This window comes from Boleophthalmus pectinirostris, unplaced genomic scaffold (genome assembly GCF_026225935.1).
Source record: "Boleophthalmus pectinirostris isolate CB_2022bp ecotype Guang Dong unplaced genomic scaffold, ASM2622593v1 HiC_scaffold_22, whole genome shotgun sequence".
Lineage (NCBI taxonomy): Eukaryota > Metazoa > Chordata > Actinopteri > Gobiiformes > Gobiidae > Boleophthalmus > Boleophthalmus pectinirostris.
In genome coordinates, this window is record NW_026571190.1 from 9,031,925 (window position 1) to 9,050,603 (window position 18,679).

General features: G+C 37.1%; 1 protein-coding gene across 2 annotated transcripts in view; it reads right to left on the reverse strand.

Annotated features, from left to right (window-relative positions):
- The window catches only part of trim2a (tripartite motif containing 2a), a 32,585-nt gene that overhangs the window by 10,644 nt on the left and 3,262 nt on the right, over positions 1-18,679 (reverse strand). Inside the window, exons 2-3 of one of the 2 annotated variants that reach the window (XM_055157888.1) lie at positions 10,239-10,440; positions 704-882 (exon numbers count right to left, since the gene is read on the reverse strand). In XM_055157888.1, coding sequence (XP_055013863.1) covers positions 704-837 — 134 coding nt within the window. In that variant the 5' untranslated portion in view covers positions 838-882; positions 10,239-10,440. The remainder of the gene's footprint in view (positions 1-703; positions 883-10,238; positions 10,441-18,679) is intronic. The other variant, XM_020932911.2, reaches the window with a different exon arrangement.

An 18,679-nucleotide genomic window follows, 5' to 3' on the forward strand; every position in this document is an offset into this window, starting at 1 on the left:
AGCGTTGTCATGATATTAAAACTTCAAACGCAATTTTGATACTCAATACAGATTCTGATTCCATGAAACAACTGAATTTTCAGCATTAAATCGTAGTTCATATGTACCTTTTATATTACCATGTGGTCTTATGTCAGTATAATCCCTCAGGTAGGTTCCATAGTGGTCCATGGGCGTATACTAGTCTATGTGCTCTTATACTTGTTCTGATACAGCTCAAGATCATTCTAAGGCTTTTCAGGAAAGGTCCTTCTTCTCCTGTCATTTTTGTCCGGTTGATTTGACCTTTTTTTTTTTTTCAAATCGTGTTTGAAATTTTAGTATGGTAAAATTCAAACATTTTCTAACATAATAGTGAGATTAATGTCCCAGCATTTTTTTGCTACAAAAAATAACAACTGACTAAATAAGTAGGTTAATAAATAGGTTTTTATTATTCTTTTACATAAACACTGGATGCTTTTGATATGTATAATATATTGAATTGTCTAGAAAATGTATCTTCAACTCAGTTTGAGATGGTATATAGCCAGAAGCCCCTATATCATCATGCACTTCAGGCAAAGGATTCATCATTCCTCCAATAAGAAAATTCAAATCAAAATAATGGTGAAAAGTCCTCCCAAAATCCTTTATATCAGGAAGGAATCACACTGAAACCATTGTATATGCATGTGCCCCGTTCCCATGGCGATGCACTCACCTCTCACAGAAGGTGTGCAGGCAGGGCAGCACTTTGGGGTTCTGGTAGCGGTCCAGACATATGCTGCAGATCAGGAACTGTTTGTCGATCTGACGCACCACAGGACTGGGGATAGTGGAGCCCTCTGAGGCCATCCTAAAGCAGTGGGACGGGGGTGTGCCCTACTCTCAGCACGCACCCTGTAGAGACACAAGACAAGAGAGGGAAGTATAGTCAGAGCAGTGAGGGGCACAGGTGTAGAGTATGGGAATCTTTTTTTTTTTAACCATTTTTACTTTGAATGTCCTGGAAGAAACAACCATATCCATTTATCTAAAATTAAGATGATATTGATTTAATAAAGACAACTAGCTGCATTATTGGCATAATAACATTTGATCAAAGTTAAGTCTCATATTTTTCAAGTAGTATTATGTTGTCTTCATAATAAAAAGCATGTTGACACAGTAAACTGTATATGTAAATGGACATAGCTAACGCGCAAGCTGCCACGTTCCAAATAGGAAGTGAGCATGTGGGGGCTTCAGGCTCCTACTGACCCTGGTTCCAATTGACTTACATTGGAATATTGTGGTCCTTCTCTCTGTAACTGCGGCAATGAGACTCTTCATTTTGGTCTTAAAATGTTCATTAACCTGCTCTATGTGATTGTGGTGTTTTTATTTCGTTATTTTCTCTACAAAAAAAAAATTCATAATAGAGCCTGGCTCCAAATTCATCCCTGTAACCACTAGCATTGCAAGCTTCATTTGAGTGAAGCCGGACGCTATGGGTGATGTCACACTCACTTAGTTCACTTGTTTATACAGTCTATGGTTGGTCTATGGACACTATCTGATATGATTGCTTAAAGGTGTAACTTTTCTGATTGTGGTCTCCTATCTGGATCTGATTGCTTTCTCTGTGAATGTTTCTCAACATCACATTTAACTTATCTATTTAAGGCAAATGCCATACCATTATCTATTTACTTATCTATTAAATTACTGGTGTAAAACATGTATCCATAAATAGACATGCATATGCACAGATGACCTGTAAATTGGCCTGATAGTGCCTCTTCCTTGTCTCCATGGAGATAGATACTTTTTATTTTATACTGTGTAAACCTGCAGGCAAAGCAGTAATATGTCCATGAAGACATGCAGGTGGTGGACCTCCTGTCAGAAGTTACATAGTACACCTTTAATATATACATATTTTTCACCCATATGCTTTATTAGACAGGACAGGTATAAACGTGAAACTGGAGAAGACACTGAGCAAAATGGCAGAGGTGGGATTCATAACACTAAAGCCAGCACTGAACACATGCGCTGCAGTGTGAACACACACTATGTGGAATGTCAAGATAAGCTTCAGCAGTTTGACGGAAACATAGAAAGAGTGCTGTCGTCATTTTAGTGTGTTCAATCTCACGTCACATCTGCTCTGTCACGGCGGGGTGTAAGGATCAAAGTCCCTTCCTGACAGGAAAAGCCAAACCCACAAATAGACCCACAAATCATGCTTCGGGCACTAGAGGAACAGAATATACACTTATCTAGGTGTTATTGTTTCAGCTGTATTCTTAGAGGAGAAAAGAGCAAAGTTTTTATATTTGCTATGTTATATTTTTTCCATGTATTGTGAAAAACATGTCCCCAGTATATAAATATTGTAGTAAACTGCTCCTAAAGATTGAAGTATTAGCATGCTAGTTGTTGTTAGATTTACCATGATGTCTGGTCTCTGAAAGTTGTGAAAAGCACTTACGAATTCCTTGCAGTGAATAACAGTAAGACGGATGTGAAAAAGTAAACTGTGTACATATAGAAGTAGTATTTGAGGTTGTATTGGTTAAATAAGGACGTAACATTCACAGTGAGAGCCAGTGTTCCTGGTTGCCTCTAGGGACCAGTGGACTGCAGACCTATAGACTTTTAGTAGCTTTGATTTACTTCTTGCTGATTCTGGACTTGTGCATTTGTACAGCTGCTCCACACAACATCAGCTCAGCACAGTGACAGAGAGGGAGGGAGAAAGAGAGAGAGGGAGGAGAGGCTCTTAAACTGATGAATATTTGATTAGAAAGTCTGGACCAAGCACTCTGCCATCAGCACACGTCACACATGATGGAGAATACACATACATAACACAGGCTCTTAAAGACGCACCTGATAGAAATATAGCAAAGGGAAAATGGTTCATGAGAGGAAGAGAGATCTGGGAAGTTAGGGTTCAAATGCATACTTCACTATAAAGGTCCTATATTACACAAAATGGACACTTGTGAGCTTCAAGTCCTGTTATAATGTTGATACCTCCTCAAAAAAATACCTGGAGTTGCGTTTTGTTTCATTCACATGGTTGAATAACCCTTTATTATTAGTCTATCTACATCTACAGAGCTCATAATGCTCTGTTCCACCTTATGATGTCATGAAGTGGTAGTTTTCAAGTTGACAGCTACCATTTAGCTTTTGTACAGTAAAATAGGCAAATTCAGGTCTTAAATCAGCTAAATCATCCAAGTGACGGTGTATGGAGTTTAAAAACATAGTGGAGCACTTCCTCTATTACCACATGACATCATAAGGTGTTTTTTGTTTGAGAGAAGAACTCAGGAAATATACAGGGTTTATGTGTTAAACATGTGTGAATGAAACAAAACACAACTCCAAGTCTGTTTGTCGTGAGGAAACAACATTAGAACATAGAAGAGAAAATAGCATAATATGGGCCCTATAAAACAGCTCTCTCCTCAGTCACAAATTATGATACAATTATGATACTGTACAACTCCATTTTGAGACTAATGTTTTTACAAAAGAATGTGGCCAGCCATGTCTTCATACGATTCATAGGTTACTTAAAAGGAGCACAAATTTGAGAGTATGATAGCATTTGAATTCATTTACACAGTTACACAATGGTGGTGAACTACATCAGTACAGCCACAACTTCCCTGGAGCAGACTGCTGGAGCTGTAGTCACTCTGCACTATTCAAGACTTTGAGGATCACACAAGCACACACTAATATATTCAGGACTCTACTCAAATATGATTTTCCCTCAGCTACTTTTAAAGAAGGCCTATTGTCCTTGTGTTTGCAATATATCTGTAAACTTTGACACACCATGGATCATTATGTTAGAATGAGAGTTTCTAACATAATAGGCAACTGGAATGGAACTATATTATATTATATCATATTATATTATATATACACAGAGCAGTATAGTACAGAGCAGTGAGCAGGGAACAGGGATTTATTGTCAAAATGGCGACATGAAAATAAGTGATTAAAGCTGGCTCAAACATGGACAAATCACTCCAAGTACAACATCAAGTGAATGAATGGTGAGAGGAAGCAAGTATAACAAAGATCTAAAAAAAGAATTTTGCAGAATATGCCTGCTTTAGAAGACAGAATTATTGTAACACATCTTTGTGCTTGCCGGTAGTGTAGGTAAGGTTTTGCAAAGTGATTGCTGCCACCTAGGGTCATGGGTACTAGAGATATTTGCCCTTTTTAGAGTATCGGCGATCAGCCATAATCTCCTGCATAGGGTGATATTTTGTATGCCCCAACCAACAGACTAAATATGCATGAAAAATACATGCATGAAGCTTTGTTTAAACACTTTAGTCCAAAGAGTGTGCTACAAAAATGTGACTATACTGCACTACACAGTTTGTAGTAAAAAAAAAATGTTGTAGATGAACTGGCTCTACATATTGGCCCAAATATATCGGCAGAGGTCATCACCCATTGGTTCTTCTCCTTTGGATTTTAAATAATCTGCATCAGCCATGAAAAAAACATATCGGACAATCTCTAGTCATGGGTACACCTCCCGGCCTCAACTGTTTGTTAAATGTCTCTACACTCTCTCTCCCCATTTCACACCACAACTGTCCAGCCAAATAAAGCTAAAAAAATACATCTTCAGCTGTGCAATGAAATAATATAAAAGGACAAATATAAAAATATACACAGCATAGAACTAACAGTACCCAGCAGAATGTCCAAACCACAGAACACCAGAGCACACAGTGTACTTCAGGTCACAGCATATTTTACTCTACACCTGATGGAAAAGTACTGCAGCTAGGGATGATTCTGCGTCGTATCCAGCATCTTTGTACAGGCTGTAACAGAAGAGCTCCCGTGGTCAGGTAAAGTGTGTCAGGGCTTTTATTGTGAAGGGGTCTCAGAAACAGGCCAGCTTAGCCTTGGGGAGTGCAGTGTTCTCTTCACAGATTCTTCCTGTATGTTTTTTGTCTCAAGTACCGTAACATCCCCGGTTCCTGGAGTAGACGGGATATGAATGGGGAAGATAAAGTTACGGTCAAGCCAAGTTTATATGATGTCACTAGGAACTGGGTAGTGTATAAAATAAATTACGCAGAAAATACTAACCTAATGAATGAACAGATAAGATTACGCAAATTAAAGTCCGTATTTAAAGGGCCCATATTACGCTATTTTCTTATCTATGCTATAATGTTGTTTCTTCATCACAAACAGACCAGCAGTTATGTTTTGTTTCATTCACATGTTTAACACACAAATCCTGCAGATTTAGGCTGAGCTCTCAAACTGAAAACACTGTGTGCCACCTTGTGATGTCATTTGGTAATACAGGAACTGTGTTTTTAAACTCCATCCACCTTCACTTGGATCATTTCAGCTCTGGGATTGTCGAGATCTACTGAAAAGTAAAAGGCAGCTGTTAACTTGAAAACTACCACTTCATGACATCACAGTGTGGAACAGAGCAGTTTGAGCTGTGGAGATGTAGACAGATATTAAAGGATTACTCAAAAATGTGTGGATGAAACAAAATGAAGCTCTGGGCACGTTTTTGATGAGGTAACAACATTATAACACGACTTCAAGCTCACAAGAGTCAATTTTGCATAATATAGGACATTTAAAAAAACAGTGTTTAGAAATTTAGGACTACATTTTGAAACAATTATTATTACAGATACAATTATTAATTAGATTTCAGTTCTTTCCAAGGATTCAAAAAGACCCCACTCTCTGCAGCAGTACTGTAGGATAAAGAAGTTCAAATGAGGCTAAAAACAGTCGCAGCTAGCTTTAAAATTGAGACTGTATCAGCAATTTGATTCAGTTATCAGAAAGAGTCTATGTTTGTAGTTCTATGGAGGGGCCAAAAAACATAGCATAACATTATAAAGAACAGAAAACTGTCACTTATGAAAAGAAAAAAAGTTTCTAGAAAAGTTTTCAGCTAAAGCTACAGAGAGCAGTATTACTTGTTCATGTTAAAAGCATAGTGTTGGTATGACTATCACATAACTTTTTAATTTTGAAGCAAACGTCACCATTTGCACAACTCTGATGTTCAAACTCAAAACACATGGACCAACTGCTTGAAAAGAACAGTAACAATAAAAGGATGAATAAATGATTTAATTCATTCAAATAGCTGCACTGAAATGGAGCAAAGGATCATGGTTGCTGTAGTTTCTTTTGATTTGAATCATACCAATATAAAAATGCATTAGATTCATTTGATTTTCTTCCATTTAAAATATTGAGACTTTTGATTTCAGTATCACAATCATCCCGGAATAAGTATCATGTGTTATTATTACTTCAACTTCACTCTGCTGTATTGATGATACACTAGTACTCCCCAAACAGAGTCCTCCTCCTGTGCGCCTATCGAGCGGCCCTAAATCAGCATGAGTCATGGAACTGTTAGCAGTGACAACACAGGCCTGAGGGGAGCAACTTAGATCCAGCCGCTTTCAATTCTGCATTTAAAGTCAGTGCCGACATACTGGACTGAAAGGTAGAACTCAAAAATATACATTAAAAAGTATCAGGTTTTCTAAAACTTTAAAATAGTGGTTACTGCAGGATCAGATATGTCACCATGTAAATTTTTTTTAATATATTGAGGGGTTTTTGGTTTAACTTTTAATTTCAAGCTTCAAATGAACAGTCTTTATAGTTGTATGTATAGTGAGGGTGCTGGTGTGGTAAATTTGCCTTGTGTGATTGTTGCTGTACTATCCCTGTCCTGTGATGGTCTGACATCAACCTGTCCATGGAAACACTGGCTATAGTCTTTACATATTTACATCTTAAATGTTCATTAATATGTGCTGTCTCTTAACAAAAAAACATAATACATAATAATAAGAAGAAATAACAAAATATCACATTTTGTATCTTTATGAAAGTTCAACACAGTCCTGTTGTTTTATCTTTTACATAATTACATGCTGGGATTATAGTAGAATTTCACTACAATGTACAAAACAGAATTCAACTACACTGTTTTCATAGCGGCCAAAGCAAATGTACTATAAAATTATCATTCACCCACAAAACTTAAATGAGAGGAAAAAATAATAATACATGTTTGATTGCATAATTATTCCTCATAGTATATTTTAGAGTAGAATTTAAGTTATCAACAAGATTTATAATGAACAAAACACCCAATTGAACTATCAGGATATAGTATTTGCCATTTTTTTCTCTAACTGCATCTGGAAAATTAATATTAATAATTTAATTGTTTTTATTTACTTGACAGGAACAATGCAGCCATAGACAGTCACAGGCAGAGCATGCAGCTGCTGCGACGCATAGAGTGTGTAACTAGTAATAATTCTCAACTCCTGCCCCTGGTTGTGCTTTCCCTACACTAAACAGCTCAAAACTGTTTAAAAACACAATCTTTAAGCACATTTTTACAACAGTGCAGTTTCAAATTTCAGACAATACACAATATCACAAAATTCTGAGCCATGCAACTAATATTATGTCAAATCATAAACATTTGACATTCTACAGAAATAGTTCTAACATCCAGAAATCTCTATCATGCACATGCACTCTTACTCCAGCCCCTATAACTTACCAGAATGTGAAAAAAAATCTAACTTGCCTGTATCAATAAGGCAAGTTTATAATGGTTTAAATGCGTCAAGAGCCCAACAGGGGAGTAGCAGCCTCTGAGCGCAGACTGAATGCAGGATCACAGCATCATCATCACTACTAGACTGTACAGCACCACACTGTTATATAAGCAGAGCCGCACCAGCCAGACGCACTGTTCAGAGGAGCTCAACTATCAACATGTAAAGAGGAGGGAGAGTCAGAGCTCCAGGAAGTGAAGACGTCAGACCACACTAAAGATGTATACAGAGGCACGTGGGAAGACATGAAAGTGGGGCTGTGTGATATGGACATAAAATGAAAGTGCCTATATTATGCTATTTTCTGATCTGTTATAACGTCATTGCCTCATCAAAAACGTATCTAGTAGGGATGTAACAATAACCGAAATATCGTGATATCGTATCGTCAAAAGTCTCACAATAATTTGGGCTGTGACAATATATCGAGTTACAAGTTCCTTTGCTTAAATGCATTGCTTTATAGTGGTAACAGCTTATAAACATCGGGAACTACATATCCCATGATTCATTTCAGTGCAGACAACATGAAAAGATATGTTAATTCACACCAAAATCTTGTCAAGGTATTTTAAAAGGGAAAAAAAAGTTTCCTATCTACAATTATATCAGCTTCTCCAAAATATCGCAATAAATATCGTACTGTGAGATGCATATCATGATAATAGATTTGGATATCATTACACCCTTAATATCTAGTGCTGTGTTGAGGTCTCTTCTCAAACCAAAAGACTGTGTTCCCCTGTGTTTTTAAACTCCATACACCTTCACTGGAATCATTTGGATGATTTCAGGACTGGAATTGGCGATTTCTACTGAACAAAATGTAAAATGTAGTCGTTAACTTGAAAACCACCACTACATGACATCACAAGGCAGAACAGAGCATTTTGAGTTTTGGAGACATAGACAGAATAATAATAAAGGATTATTCAAACATGTGTGAAGGAAACAAATCACAACTCCAGGTATGTTTTTGAGGCGGTAAGAGCAATATAAGATGTCTAAAAGCTCACAAGAGTAAATTTTGCCTAATATAGCAATATAAAATACAATATAAAATGTATTGGTCAGCCTATGAGAATGACAGATGGAATTAACCAATCACACTGAAGTATGAACTCTTTTCCATCACCTGTTAATGGTCATACAAACAAATGTCTTTATGTATACATGAATATTATATTGACTGTGTAGCATTCAAAACAGTGACACAATGCTTCTGCCCTACCTGTCTTATTACCAGACACATGGCAACATCTCAACAACAAATCTCAAGACTTCATAAATAAGGTATCTACATCTTATCACAGACCTAGCTGAAGTTACCAGCTCAGCAAACTTGAAATCACATGCTTACACCAGCACTTTAAATGCAGATATCAACAGAATTTTGTTGTGTAAATAAACAACAAAGCCATCTTTAGTTGCTTAAGGAAAGCACATGTATTTTGTGTTAAACTATAATATATGTAGAGCCTGATTTTACATTTTGTTCTTTCTTGTAAAACTGCAGCAATATTGATCTATAATGGCTTTGTAATAGAGCCTGGTCCATTGACTTCCTGTTCAGAACGACAGAACTCAAGAGCCCTTCCTCATCATCAGAGTGGCATTTCACTGTAACAAGCAGCACATTTTCACTAAATTGCTATGTAATATTTTTCAACCCTAAATGTTTGACCCATAATAATGAACAATTACAAGTAGACAGAATTAAACAGGAGGAGTAAGCAGAATTACTTAAAGGCACTATTTTTTGCCAGTGCCTTAGCCTGCAGATGGAGAAAACATACAAATTATCATCTCATTCTCAGGATATGCACTGCCCATGCCTCATGTGAAAGACCAGAACCTCCAGAATTCCCTCAGTGCATGGAAACTGTCAACTCAAATAAACCAAACATGAACTAAAACATGTTTGTTGTTTTTTTTTTGTAATAAAGAATACATCAGCATTGTTGTCATGTTTATGGAAAAAAAATCATACTTAATTTTCCATATGAGTTGTTGCTCTTCTCTCAAAATAGAAAACACTTCCACCTTGTGATGTCATGTGTCAATACAGGAAGTGCTCCACTTTAAACTCGATACACCTTCACTAGAATCATTTGGATCATTTTAGCCCTGGAATTGCCCATCTCTATTGAACAAAAGGTAAAAGGAGCTTCTAACTTGAACCTACCTCTACATGACATCACAACTTGGAACACAGCATTTTGAGCTTTGGAGATATAGACAGACTAATAATAAAGGTTATTCAAACATAAGTGAATGAAACAAAACACAACTCCAGGTATGATTTCAATGAGGTAGCATAATTCTTGTCTTAAAGCTCACAAGAGTCCATTTTGTGAAATATAGGGCCTTTAAACATGCAAGAATCAATCAGAAATACAACTCCAAGTAAACTAATGAAGAGGGAAGACCATTATAACATCATTAAAAGCTTTAAGTATTTAAGTTCAAGTAACATAATACATCCCTTTTAACACATCTAACATCATACTGATATTATTACGCAATGTCACAGCCTTTACTTAGAACAGTATAACAATGACCCTGACAGAGCTTGACACTTACAGCTCAGCATCTATGTCAACAGGCGTCATCCACCAAGACACGGGACCCGCTCCACGTGACCCAAGCCTTTATGTCCATCTAGCCCCATGCGCAGTCCACACGAGCGGCCCGGGCGAGACACACGTCCAACGGGCAACTGACAGCTCCGTCTCCCCCCTCTCCTCTGTCCTGGAGCTATCCTTCATTCACCTCCATTGACTGTCTGCAGTGCGGAGAGAGAGGGAGAGAGGCGTGGGGGAGAGATAGAGTCTGACAAATAGCAAAAAACAGGGAGAGGGCTTATGGTGCATCACGAGCCAATCGGGAGAAAGCCAAAAGTGAGAGGAAAGAGGGGAGAGAGAGAGAGAAAGTGTGTGTGTGTGTGTGTGTGTATGTATGTGTGTGTGGCTGCTGCTGACTCATTGTGCAAGCAGTCAGAGAAAAACAAGGAGGAAAATTTAGGGACATTAGACTAGTCAAAATGCCACCAAGTTTTAGTCCAGCTTTTTAACTTTATGTGACTTCCTATAGTGTGGTCTTGTGCTTGTTCTGTTGTTTATTGTTTGTTTAAGGATCCCTATTAGTCTCTGGAAATGCACTTCCTGGGGTCCACTCTTCAAAATAAAAGCATTACACATTATTTTAACAGGAAATCACACCGACAATCAATACATAACAGTAAGTTCTATCATAAGGAAAATAGGCAGAAAGCACATACATATACGTTAATCACAGTGCTTGGTTAGCTTTTTTTTTTTCCAAAGATTGATTAATCTTGTTCTGATCATTCTACAACTATTCAGATTCAAGGTTCATTTCTGTTGTGTGAATGTGGATTTTTAGTAAAGATACCTATCTAGTTTTGATACTAGTTTTCGTGTGGAATAGTATCTGATTTTAGACAATCCTGCTTCCTTGCTTCCTAACCAGACTTTTATGATATACTGATGTTTGTTTCTTAATAAAAAACATACCCGGAAATGTGTTTTGTTTCACATGTTTGGGAAATTTTGCATGTTCAAGCAGAGCTCAAAACTCAGTATAATAATGTTAAAAGCTCATGAATGTCTCCTTAAGAGGACGTATGCACAGACACACAGACATCAACAAAGACAATGGTCCTAATATGTTGCAATGATAATGTTATGTGGTTTAAGTTGTGTATACTAAATCCTTTGGCAGAGGTGGATACTAGTCAAAATAGTTAATGCAATTTGGAAAGACAAAATAAAAATGCACAAAATCTTCTTTATCAAGGACTAAAGGACTAAACAAAACCATATCTGAAGGAGCGGTGCAAGAAACATACATGTTCAATGTTATTACTGTCAACATAAAACTTTTGTCACTTTTAGACTTACTCACAGTGTGAAGAGTCACCAAAATCTTTATTCAAGTAAGAGTAATGTTACTTTCAAATATTACTCAAGTATAAGTAAAAGTATGCAGTTAGAAAAGTACTCAAAAGTTATTCAAGCAAATGTAACTGAGTAAGTCTTTGTCTTCTTTTTTTTTTTTTATCTAGATTTACTAATGTAGCCTGCATGATAGACAAAAATTCTAGTCCCATCCTCGTATGTGATTATGGTTAGGTTAGGTTGCTTTATTCGTACCCGTAGGTAAATTTGTTTTGCAGATTTGAGAGGCAAGTCCCACATTTCACATTTCATTCATCCACATTATGTACAATAAACATGTAATCAGTGTGCTTTTTAAACCCATATACTTTAGTACAGACTCATTGTCATCTCACACGTTATACAGCAAATGTACGTTAGCATCAAGTTGTTGTGTGTACCTGCTATTTACCTTTTTTAAAACATCAAAAACAGAACTAGTCGATTTGCAGTGGTCCAAAGTTATTCCCAGCTTACTTTTTGCATTAGGAACATTCTAATTTTATTGCTGCTATCACTTCTCATAGCTCTCAGAGACAGACCAGTGCAGAGTATTGCCATGATTGTAAACTAGTAAGCTAATGAGCACATCCTGATTATCCAACAATAAAATGCTTTCTAATTAGATGAAGAATGTACACAACAATATACAAGCCCTTTAACCATGGTACATTTTTATCTATCCATCTCCCACTACTAAATTAGTAATGGCACAATGTTGCTAGAGGACCCACAAACCAACCACAACAAAATATGTCCGCTTTGGGAGAGAGTACTCCTTCATGTTAATCCTACCCTGTCTTTAAAGCAGCGTGCGTCTTGGGCCAAAAGTGAGCTCACCACTGGGAGGTTTGGCTAGGAGCTCGGAGCCACTGATCTCAGCACCACCATGACCGACTCCTCTGTGGCTGCTCCTCTGTTTCCACTCCTCACAGAGACGCCACTGTCATGTCATCCACAGGGGGCGCTAGTGTGGCCGTGTGCGGACAGCGTCGCGGACAATGGAGCAGATTCAAGTCTAACACAGGACTACTGTTGAGAACATAGAAGGTCTACACAAAAGATCGAGTCGTGAATGTGACTTTTGTCCTTTCCATTGCCAAAAAAAACTCACTGGAAACTGGCAGTGGTTTGTAAATAGGCTCAGAGAGAGTACGCGATTTATAGGTCTTTTTCTCATTGTTTTCTTCCTGTAAAGAATCTGATAAGACAGTACAGGCAGGGAAAGTGCTCCACTTCTGTCTATGGACATTAAACATTAAAGAAGGGTACAGTATTATGCAACATCTTTTTTTCCCAGCTTTCTACCATATTACATGTTCCCAAATATGCCTGGAGAGGTTTCATATGTCATCCTCCATGCATGTTAGAAACACTGAACAATCTCTCTTGGGTCCTATGCAAACTCTCCTTACGGGTTAGCTGCTCAGCCCACAAACCTACATCACCCACACTCATATATGACAATTCTCCATAAATATACAAAAACACGATACAAACCTGATGTTAATATAGTATTTTCATCTAATATAGTATTATTATACCATAGAACATAGCATTAAAACAATAAACAGTAACTTGGTGATCTAAATATATTATGTGTTAGCAGTTAATACCCCATAGAAGCAAAATACCATCTCTTCAATTGTAAGTAACATTTAGACTTAACAGTACAAGAAAAAAGGCAGAGTTAAAGAGAACACAAACGGTATAGGCATATTATATAATTTTGACTTTTATGAGCTTTAAACCATGTTATAATGGTGTTCCCTCCTCATTATCTTACTTAAAGTGGCATTTCAATTAATTTATGTTTGAGTAATCATCTATTGACCTGTGTTTGAGGCTTGCATGCTCAGAAAATAGCTGTCCTCACCTCCTATCCCCACCCGCTACTCTGTATTTACTGTTGATAATGAACTAAGGATTATTAAATTGGGTTAAAAAATAAAAACAAGTAATTAGGACTGATATGGCAATAAAAATGCAAACATCTAAGAAAAATTTTTATATTTATAATATGGCATATCACCCACATCTACAAGTAAAAGAAAATCTGCTGCTTCCAACATTGAAATACCACGTGTTCTGCAATTGAGCATGAAGTTAATGGACCAGTTATATTATTATTACCCTCCAAAAAGCATAGTATACATTTTTACACATTTTGTCTTTAGTCTCACTGAGATTTGGAGTCTAATTTTCAGTGGGCCCTATTGTGTTTTTGTAGTGTAGGAAAAACTAGTGCGCCCAGAGGAAACATTTGCAAACAAGGGAAGAATATGCAAACTTGAAATGTTCTACCTCTCCAGAAAGCAAACACAGCACCTTCTTGCTGTGAGGGTGGAGCACTAAACACTTTATGTAGCAAAACAATATCAAAAGTCCAACCTACAACAACTGTGATAAATAGCCTAAAAAGCAACATAAATATGTGCAGTGCATATAATATAGTCATTAGATCAAGTTATTATCTGGACCAGGGCTGTCAAAAGTATCCAAAATCGGTACTAAATCAATCAGTACTAAAACTAGTATCAAAACTAGACACTAATTTTAGAATGATCTTGAGCTGTATCAGAACAAGTATAAGAGCACATAGACTAGTATACACCCATGGACATGGAACCTACCTGGACCACTGGACCAACCCTGGAGGAAAGCACTCTGGTCACGGCACTGGTCATGGTGAAGAGTTGGGAGTGGACAAGGGCCAAATGTGTAGATCAGGTCCAAATAAGAAATTCTTTGAACCTCAAACTTAGGTCTCAGGAGAGAATCAACCAAGAAAATGACTTGGAGTTAAAAAATGTCAATGATCCAGAAGAAAGACAAGCAACTGCAAGACCAGATTAACGTACATAAGGAGATCTGGTACCTGTACAGCTCTATAACTCTAGTACAGAAAAATGTGCAGCTGAAGCAAAAACTTGCAAACTTCAAAAAAGTCCGGAATAAGACTGACAATTTGGAAATGCAAGACCTCAAGGCAAAGACAAAGAGCTGGAGACCCAAGGAGGTCTACAAGGAGATCCGATATTTGTATAACAATTCAGTAAGAGAAAGTGTCCCGCTCAAACAAAGAGCTATCCAGCACCATTACAGTCCTTGAAAAGATCAAGGAACAACTTAAAGCAAAGGACAATATAATTGCTGAGATGAGAAACACACAGAAAAAACCTCTGAAACCACTGGTTTTGGAGTTGGTGGAGATACAACCCACAAAGACAATGAGAAACTGTTCAGGAAGGTGCAGGAGCTGTCTTCTGCACTCTCCTCAGCACGAGAAGAAATGCGTTTCCTGAAATTTTGCTGTGAAAGTGAAAAAGCACAACTAACCACCCTCCCAAAAGGAGCGGCTGTACTGAAGGAGCAGAGGAAGGTGTTCCAGAGCTACTACCAGCGCAACTACCAGCAGTAAAGCCCCTACAAGCATTACCCTTTACCCTTTGCATTATGAAAACAATTTTTAATATTAATGCTGTTCTCTTAAATGTCTGTGGTAATTATTCATGTTTATTGTTTCAGATGTCAAAACTTGAATTCATATGTCAGCCACAGCTGCAGTCATTTGATTTTTATTAATTGGTGGAAATAGAAAAAAAATAATAATATATGTTTAAAAACATTCTGTGAAAATTTTTTTTTTACTTTTAATGCTTCATTTGCACTTGTATGGCCTGAGGCGCTATGGAGTACACTTTTCATATGCTTTATAGTATATTATATTCAAGCCGAGATCACGCATTAGTGAATCAACTTTCAGCACAATCGGTCTAAGCCTGTGCGTGTGCGTTTAAGCTCTCTACACCAATGCCTGTGGCCGTGAGAAGGAATCAAAGAAACAGGAAATTAAGATGCTTTTCGCCAGCATGCTACAGGCAAACCATAAGGAATATCCCAAAAAACTGAATATTTTTGTTAACATGTCTCTAGATGTGACATGCCAAATGTGAGCTCATTTGGATCAAAAAGCAGGGACTAGTATTATGTAAACACTGTTAACACTGAACATGTGCCAGTCAATTATATCCATGTGCAATTATTTTAAGTCTATTTTTAAATTATTTTTAAGCTATTATTTATTATCTGTGTTACCTTTTCCAGCTGTTCTGAAATTGCACGTTGCAACACTGGAATTTCCCCACTGTGGGACTAATAAAGGCATATCTTATCTTATCTTATCTTATGTAAAACTGACTCTCGTGAGCTTTAAGCTGTGTTATAATATTGTTACCTCATTAAAGGGGTGTTAAAGGGGTGGTATTGTGTTAAATTGACTTAAATACTTACATAAATTGACTTTATCTGGAGTTGTACTTTTTATTGATTCATGCATGTTTAAAAGTCCTATATTCTTGAGAGCTTAAAGCCATGTTATAATGTTGTTACCTCAGAACATATGTGGAGTTGTGTTTTGTTTCATTTACCCATGTCTGAGTAAAACTTTATTATTAGTCTGTCTACATCTCTAAACCTCAAAATGCTCTGTTCCACTTTGTGATGTCATGTAGTGGTAGGTTTCAGGTTAATAGCTACCTTTTTCTACTTTTACTTCAGTAGAAATAGACAATTCCAGCGATGAAATTATCCAAATGTTTCTAGTGAAGGTGTATGGAGCAGAGGAGCACTCATGTATTACCACATGACATCACAAGGTGAAACTGAGCATTTACATGGTTTGTGCATTAAACATGTGTGAATGAAGCAATGAAGCAACACAACTCCAGGTAGGTTTGTGATGAAAAAACAACATTATGTTATAGATCAGAAAATAGCATAATATGGACCCTTTAAAATTTAACTCAAGAATCACACAAATTTCTGAACTTCTTTCTAGAGGTCTCAACTACAGGATCTAGATAATGTTGTTTTTTCACTCAGGGTGTTGACAGGAAGACAGCTATAAACATTAGAATGACCTGAGGGAACCGTAAATAGAAAGATCACCATGTCACTGAACCTGTCCGTGGCCCTCCCTCAGAATAATGTGTCTCTTTAAAATGTACACTTCAAAGATGACATGCACTTCCTGCTCCTCCAGAGTCAGCTGCACTCTACATAACATATGGCAGTGCAGCTAGACACAACATTGTAGTAAATATATGACTCCTGGCTTCTAGTTCTTTAAAGGGTCCATATTACACTGACGTATGTTATAAGCTGTTTCTTCATCAAAAAACATATCAGTGTTTTGTTTCATTCACATGTTTAACACACACAAATCCTGCTTATTTAGGCCGAGTTCATCCCTCAAACAGAAAACACTCTGTTCCACCTTGTGATGTCATGTGGTAAGTGCTCTACTATGTTTTTAAACTCCACACATCTTCACTAGAATCATTTGCAAGATTTCAGCCCTGGAATTCCCTCTACTAAAAAAAAAAAAACGGTAAAAGGTTGTTAACTTGAAAACTACCACTACGTGACCTCACAAGGTGAAGGTGGAACATAACATTTTGAGGTTTGAAGATGTAGACAGTCTAATAATGCAGGATTACTCAAACATGTGTGAATGAAACAAAACACAACTCCAGGTGAAACAAAACACAACTCCAGGTTTGTTTTTGATGAGCATTATAACATGGCATAAAGCTCACAAGAGTCAATTTTGCTTAATATAGGACCTTTAAAATTCTGGAAAATTCTAAAATATGTGTGTTAATTGCTGCTGGGAAAGATGCCAAAAAGCACTGTATTAGGGTTGTAGTCAACTAAAGAAATTCTAGGTCTACTAAAGCCAATCGAGGGGGTAATTGGTAAATAGTTTTTTTTTTGCACTCTAAAATGTTAACACCAGTGCACATGCTAACATCCAGCTCAATCTGTGCTACTGCTGACAGAATTTGCATTACAGGCTAAAGCTTGCACCTCAGTCCTCACAACAGCTCATGTCAACACCATGTCATCGTGAATCTGTCAAACCAGGATCACAAATGTACCCTGTGAAAGGGTGACCAGATTTTCAAAATAAGAAAATACTGGGACACCCCCAGTTTGTGGTGGCTGATAATAATAAAACTGTGAAACGAGTGCGTAATTAAGGAAAATCGCTCTCTTTGTGTTTTGGTCATTTTAAAGCAGTTTACCTCAACAAGTGACAATTTAAGTCTCTCATTACTGCTGGCAGGAATCAGATTGGTCAAAAATAGGGACACCTGGGACATTTCTTGTATAAAACTGGGACAAATCTCTGGATAAATCTGCAGGGACAGGGGACACAGGGTTCAAAACTGGAACTGTCCTGGGTAAATAGGGACGTCTGGTCACCTTAACCCTGAAGTATCCTTTAGCCCACAATAACAAACTGTTGGATGGAAGAGCATTTGAATGAATAATATGTAACTTACAGAGTTTTACTTGTAGGCTGTATGATCTGATTTGAGTATACTAACATACTTAGTGTATCACCTGCTCTAAAGTAAATACAGATGTGGTTAAGTATGAGAGACAAACAGGAAGGAGAATGCATGCTCTGCTGAATGCTTTGCATACAGAAAAAAATAATTATACCCAATGTGTAATTCTCAAACTGAATTATATAAGCATAGCTACTAAAAAGTTTCAGATAACTTTTTTTTTAATATATATTTTAGAACATTTTTTAATCATTCAAAATGACTGGATAATGAACTGCACATAAAGAACGAATAACAATGTCCTGTTTGATACAGGGTTAGTCCTGATGGGAACTTGATTTGGTCGTGGTTTAGTCCAGGTTTTGTTCTGGGGTATTAAGGCCAAGTTTAGTCTCAATTTTGAAGTGAAGTCATAATGACTTGTGTGGTATTGACATCTTTTGACACTCTCAACACCTGGACAACTGAGGGATAAAACAGATATTATACCACAGGGTAATATAAAGGAAAGTACTATGATTCAATGTTGAAAATGACACTACTGTCTAAATAAAGAAAAAATCCTTAGTATCAAAATCAAGTTTGAGATTTTAGTATCATCACAGCACTGACTTGTACACAGACCCACAACACCTCAACACCTATTGATTGAATACTGAATTTTTATGCCACATCAAGGAGTTAATAATACTTATGCAACGGGGAG